Consider the following 6,533-nt stretch of genomic DNA (forward strand, 5'->3'; position numbering starts at 1 on the left):
CTCTCTCTCTCTCTCTCTCTCTCTCTCTCTCTCTCTCTCTCTCTCTCTCTCTCTCTCTCTCTCTCTCTCTCTCTCTCTCTCTCTCTCTCTCTCTCTCTCTCTCTCTCTCGCTCGCGGGACGGACCCCGAGATTTCTCGACCGCGAGAGAGCCACGAAATGGCAACTCTCGCTACCATCGCGTTTGTGCCCCGCTTTTTCTGCCACCTAGCCGCCGTCTCTTTCCGCCCTCCTCCCACGCTCCTCTGTCACGGATGATTTTTCTTTGTCTCGGTAGCGTCGTTATTATCTTACGTCGACGTCAGCGATCCCGATCCTTTCGGTTCGACGGGTTCGAAATACCGTTGTCGAGTAACGTCGCCGTGCAGACGCGGCAAGAAACCATTTAGACGCTCCCGTACAACTTCACCGCGAAATACCCGCGATACGGGATCCACGAGATTGTTTCGCGCAATTTAAAATTAGACCGCGGGTCGAACGCGGATTTATTTGCGAGTCCCGCGCGCATTTCCCTCGCCGCGCCGTGTATTATCAAATCGCGGTTGACGAATTTATAGACGGGCGGTAACACGCTCGTCGTGACGTATATCGAGTAATATCGCTCCGTGTGCGCCAAGGCCGAAAACAGCGCGGTCCCTAACGTTGCCCTATAATCGTGCATGCATTATGGGAAACTTTGAGGTCAGTCACCTCGGCGAAGTGTGTGTGTTTCGTCGTCGCCTTTACTCGCTCGCGGCGAGTTTCGCGCGGATTCGCATGCCCCGCTCAATAACGAATTCGCTGGTTCGTCGCGCGAATACGTGCCGCTAATTGACATAATTGCCCGCAACAAATATTCGCGTGGGCCACCGGAAAAGTTTCGCCCGTCTATTATCGGCGAACCGATGTTTTGCGACGCTCACCCTTCTGTTTTCTTGTCTTCTTCGCCGTGTAATGCATGTAATCATTACGGAAATACCACGACTGCTGTTGATATATGCATACGTCGTTAAAAAGGAGTTCGCGCTTCTGGAATAGCCCGCGTATTTCTGTCCCGGGCGCGATAATCGCGCAACACGTGTCTCCCCGTGTCGCTCTGCCCCGTGTATTATCGCCAGTTCTCGCCGAAGTCGGAGGCGATAATCGACGAAATCCGTTCTCGTGCCGTTCGATTTCCCGCGCGCCACGGCCCGAACCCACCGCGACGGAGCACATTTCCGCGATACGCGCGCTGAAACGTAATATAAGCGGCGGGTACGCATGGCGGGTGCGCGGGCGGATTTCGCTCTCCGTCTCGTGGAACAAGGTTCTCTCTGTCCCTCTCTCTCTCTCGCCCGGCCGCCCCTGCGAGTGCAATCTTATCGTGGAGCAGCGCGCCGCGCTCTCACCGCGCGGCTGCAGAGGAGCGCGGAGTCAACGAACGATAAAAAAAAGCACGAAGAATAAACTCCGTTCCGCGTACCCCCCTCCCCGTTCCGCGCGCGCACTCTTCCTTCTCTCGCGCGAGGAGGGCCCTGCTCCTTGCCATCCGCGTGTTGCAACCTCCCGGGCGTGTGTGGGCGCGAATGCGGCTCTCCTCCATCCTCTCTCTCTCTCTCTCTCTCTTTCTCTTTCTCCACCGCGCGTTCCCTCCCGCGCTCCTCGACGCCCCCGCGGCCTAGTCGCCGCGCCGCTTCTCTTCCCTCTTTTTCTCGTGGTTTGTTTGGGGTAGGTCACGGCGAAGCCGCATACGAAAGACGGGGGGACGGGGGAGAAAAGTGAGAGAGGAAAGAACTGTGTGCGCGCGCGCGCGTTCTCCACCTTCCTCCGTCCGTAAACGACTCTTTGTACCGATCACACAGTTTTGACATGTCATTTGCGAACGGTAGCCGCGCTTTGATGCAGTCCGCCCGCGGAATGCACCCACACGGTTTCGATTACTCGGGGAGGCGGAATGGAAAGTCATTAGGGGCTGCGTATCATCATTTCAATGTGAAAATTCCGGGTCTTTTGTGAGCGCTGCCGCCGGTATTATCGCGCTCCGGTAGCCGCGCCGGTCCCTTTTTACTAATTACGCTAATAAATGCATCGCGGGCGGTTCCATTTTTCTCGCGCCCACTCCCTTCGCCCGGCTTTGCGTTTTATTTAGCTGCAACCGCGATACGCCGTCCCGAGGTTATTCCGGTTACTTTTATAGGACAACGTTTTATTCGTAAGAAACGTTCTCGTCTTCCCCGAGAAAATTAGATTTCCGAAACGAATCCCCAGCGCCATTATCACCCTCCCCCCCGCCGCCGTTCTTGCACAGTTTCACCGACTTTCGCGGGCGGTCGAACGCATTCGATTAGGCCGATTCCGAAGAGGCCGGCGCGCGGACGCGCGCGCGTTATTGTTGCCGATCATGCGATCCGAAAATCATAGAAAATTACTGAAAAGCTAAGAAACTCCGTGACGATCCGCCCGGGACCGGGCGAAAAGGGATAGAAGGAGGCAGGGGAGGGCAGAGCGCCCCGCCGTCTTGAGACGTCGTAATTCTGTCTCTGCCCGTAACGGCTATCCGGCACGGAACTTGACCCCCTTCCTTCCCCTCCCGCCATCCGCCCTTTCGGTTCTCTTCCTCGACTCGAAACAGAACGACCCCGCTCCACCTCCCTCTGCCTTTCCCCGCTAACCGAAAGGGTTACTCGCCGGGAGAGAAAGAACGGTGAAACAATGACACGCGCGCGAGAACCGTTATTTAAATAGTACACGGGAACCTTCCGGGCGCATGAGGAGGGAAAAAAAAGGCTCGCGCTCCTCCGAGGGACGCAACGTGAGAAAGACTCCTCGGGATTTGCATGCCGGAGCGAGATGTATCCGCGCCGGCAGATAGGTAATGCGCGTTTCTTTTCGGCTTCTTTCCCCCCCCTTTTTGTTATCGCGGCGAGAGGAGCGAGAGAGGAGCGCAGTCATTATTCGATCGTTTCGCATCGCGTCGCTCTTGGACATTAAATCATATACTTTGCGACTGTCGTCACGCTTCGTGCTCCGGCATTTTATTATTTTTCTCCGTTATGCCTTAAAATAATTAGAAATCGGCCGATCCTGCAGCGATCGAAAGTAAGTTATTAAATTTCTATCGTTAGTCTTTTCTGGTTTTCTCTTCAACCCAGTGTCTGGGTATAGTGTGTTATTTTCAAAAATGTCTCGGCTCGCGTACGAAGATCGATGTAAAAACGCTCGTTACGTCGACCGATCCGCGTACACGCTGAGACAATGAGACAATGCGTCACAATAATTTACATTCGTTGGAAAGCAGCTCGGTCTCTCCTTCGGATTTTCCTTTCTTCTGCCCACTTTCTCCCCTTCCTTCCTTACGGTTCTGGTTTCTCCTCGCAGCTGTCAGCTCGATCCGAAATCGTAGTCCCGGATCGATCAAGGGTGGATCCGTGGTCTGGATGCAACTTGGCAATGGATCGTTGCGCCGAACGAACCGGTTTAACGCGCGTTGAAAGAGCGAATTGGGGAGAAGCGCGGGCAAAAAATTCATTTGAATCGGCCGACCCGGGTCGGGCAGAGGCGTCGAAATAATTGGATTTTAATTTTCGAGGTAGCGCGAGGTAGAACAAAAAAAACGCGGGTGCACCCCCAGTCCTGAGAACGGTTCTCCGCGAATGTTTATGTAATATCGTCGAGCACTCGTCTCATCCTCTCTACTGTTTCCCCTTCATCTTTCCCACGGGCTCCACAATAAATTCTCAAGTGTTTCGAATTTTTTTTTATCAGCGTCATTGTCAGACACGACAACTGTGATCGCGTTCGCTGGTATTATTCTTATCAATCCCTTAATGAAACAGTGCAGTTGATCTAAGTTTGATGAAAGATTTGGCGATCGATAGATTTTAATTTAAGTACGCAGTTCTTTCTCCGCGGGGCTGCGTCAGCCTGTCGTAGTACGATTTTGAATCGATGTCATCGTCAGCGTAGAAAAAGCCGCTTCGCGATTGTCGTAAAAATCTCGAATCCGATTGGCATACGCTGTTAATTGTAGCAGAGTCTAAGAGCACACTCGAATCAAATTTATGAATTTTGCGACAGTTGGAAAGCGGTTCTTTTCTGCTGAACGCAGCCGCTATGTGCGCGGCGATCTTTTTCGATTTGGGGAAAATCCGTGGAATAACGAACCGCGAGTTTTAAGAGTTAGGAATCAGGAGCTCGGCCTATCGAAGGCACACTCGTATCAGTCCCTGTCGCCTGGGCATAATGAAAGAACGATGGTTCGCTTCGACGGCTCGGTCCGCGAACGGTGCGTGGGGACGGCACAAAGGAGGCGAATGTTTTAATTAAATCTCGGGGAAACGTGGAAACTTCGCCATCGCTCGGCGTTTTTGCGATTTTCCGAAAGTTTCGCTTCGCGCGCGCGCGCGCGCGGCGCGGGACGGCTTTTAAGGTGGCGATGGAAGAAAAGGAAGGACGAGGTGGAACACGGCGGGAGAACGACGTGCCCGAGCAACCCCCTTTGGCATCCCCCGGCGCCTCCACCCCCTCCCGTTACCTTTTCCGCCGTCACTCCGACCGCCGTCGCTATCGCCGCTAAAATAAAAGAAGCCGCAAAAACAAAAGAGCGCTGCGGCTACTTAACGAAACAAATTGTTGTTTCGTCCTGGGGTTGAGAATTTTAAAGTTTCCAGCAGGTAGGGGAGAGTATCCCGCCTTTTTACCGCGCTGCACTCTCTCCCTCTCGCCGGCACCTCCCGCTCCGTTCGTAAGTCGACAGTTTAACGTAATTCGGGGCTCGTTAGTGCCGCTTTCTTTTCCCGTATTTTCGCACTCGAGACGCTGGCGCAAAGTTCGCGCAGGAAAATCCCCCGATATGCGTCACGCGTCGACGATCATCGTGCAAGCTGATCAGCGTAATTGATCGGTCGGTCGAAAAATTGCCGCTTACCGGTTTATGTACTTTTACTATGCGTCGCGCGCGCGCGCGCGCGCGACACGGGCGCTAACAATAAGCTTTACGGTGTAGACGCACATTTCGCCGCATACCACGTGTCATCCGTTAAATCTCTGGTGTGATGTAACGACGCGCTCGTTAGCACGAGCGCGAGCGAGAACGAGGATCGTTCGAACCGCCGCTGGCGGTCAGTTACGAGTAAGTAAGACTATTACACAATGCACAGGAACAAGGCGACACATTCAGCCGATGAGGTACAAAACGAACGGCGATACATATACGACACATGCCAGTGGGTAAAGAGATAAAAAAAAACAATAGGATAACATCAAACTGACGAACAGAATAAACGAGCAAAGCGAACGAGATGCAAACGAGATAAGAACGATCGCGAGACGTTCCAGAGGAGCTCGCGCGGAAGCGAAATCATAATCGGGCGGAATATAGCGAACTGAATGGCGCTGAATGTCGATAAACGAAAGAAAAAAAATGGTGTCAATGAGCGAGACGAGACGCAGCGCGTCTGCGACGTGCAGGATCGACAAGTTAAATGAAGTGTAAAAGGAGAAAAAAAAAGAACGGCGCAGAACCTCGGCCGTCGGTGAGAGAAAGCGAGGGACTTAAGGTAGGGACACGCGCACGGGCAAAGGACAGCGTTAATAAAAGGGATTCCGTGAACGGACTGAGTGTTCAACTCACTCGCTGCAGGGTGGACCAGCATTCCTCGAGGGTGCGTTCGCTGATGTTGCCCATTCCTCCACCACCGCCGGCACCTACTGCACCTCCAAGCCCCGCCGCAGAGGCACGAGACTATCAGGCAAGATAGGACAGCTCATGTTAGTCCCTGATCCTCGTTGTCATTTTGGCGCTACTAACCGTCTCTACTACAAAGCTTCTTTTCGCCGGACGGTAGTTCGCGACTGCTACTTCGAATATAAAAGCAAACCGCGTTCCGTCATGGCGGTGACAAGCCGGGAACGGCGTGACGGAGCGAGTATTTTTATCTCGTGTGGGCACGAGATGGCTACAGAGTCGCTCGATCGTGGCCCGATCAGGTGTAAATTACTATCGGTACTGGCGACAACGATTTGACGATGCAAAGTGGGATCCCTACGAAAGTATCGAAAGTGTCCTCGGGTGCGCCATGTCTATACCATACTAAGATTCTTTTGGCTCTTTTCGTTCTTCTCACAAGTGATATTTATAGCCTCGCTGATTACAAATTGCCGATGCCGGGACTTGCTAACGCGATCTCAAAGTTCCGCTATCTCGGGAGATACGATGCGATTTTTCCCTTCTCTTTCTCTCTCTCTCTCACACACATACGCACCCGCGCTCTCTAGCTCTCGTGCACTCTCACGCTCTCCTTTCTCTCTTTTTCCCCTCATCCTATCGAGACGACGCGGCCCATGCCGTCGCAGAAACACGGCGCGATATTTTCTTGGTAACATCTTCCCGGCGTACCGTATGACGTATGCGTATGGTATTATCTGTGTTGCGCGGGTCAAGAACCCCGGGAGACGACGTATCTGCATCTCCCCGCATTGGTGTGCGTGGGCCGCGTTCGCATTTGTGGACCGTACTGCTACTTTGACGTGTGCGTGCTTTCTCAGTCTCTCTCTCCCTCTCTCTCTCTCTCTCTCT

General features: G+C 53.3%; 1 protein-coding gene across 1 annotated transcript in view; it reads right to left on the bottom strand.

Moving 5' to 3' along the window:
* Positions 1-5,247: 5,247 nt before the first annotated feature.
* LOC105563275 (transcription factor SPT20 homolog) overlaps positions 5,248-6,533 on the bottom strand; it is a 24,422-nt gene continuing 23,136 nt past the window's right edge. Inside the window, exon 7 of the mRNA XM_012014740.1 lies at positions 5,248-5,699. Coding sequence (XP_011870130.1) covers positions 5,580-5,699 — 120 coding nt within the window. The 3' untranslated portion in view covers positions 5,248-5,579. The remainder of the gene's footprint in view (positions 5,700-6,533) is intronic.

The sequence above is a fragment of the Vollenhovia emeryi genome, unplaced genomic scaffold (assembly GCF_000949405.1).
Source record: "Vollenhovia emeryi isolate VEMERY1.0 unplaced genomic scaffold, V.emery_V1.0 DF939179.1, whole genome shotgun sequence".
NCBI classification, from domain to species: Eukaryota; Metazoa; Arthropoda; class Insecta; order Hymenoptera; family Formicidae; genus Vollenhovia; species Vollenhovia emeryi.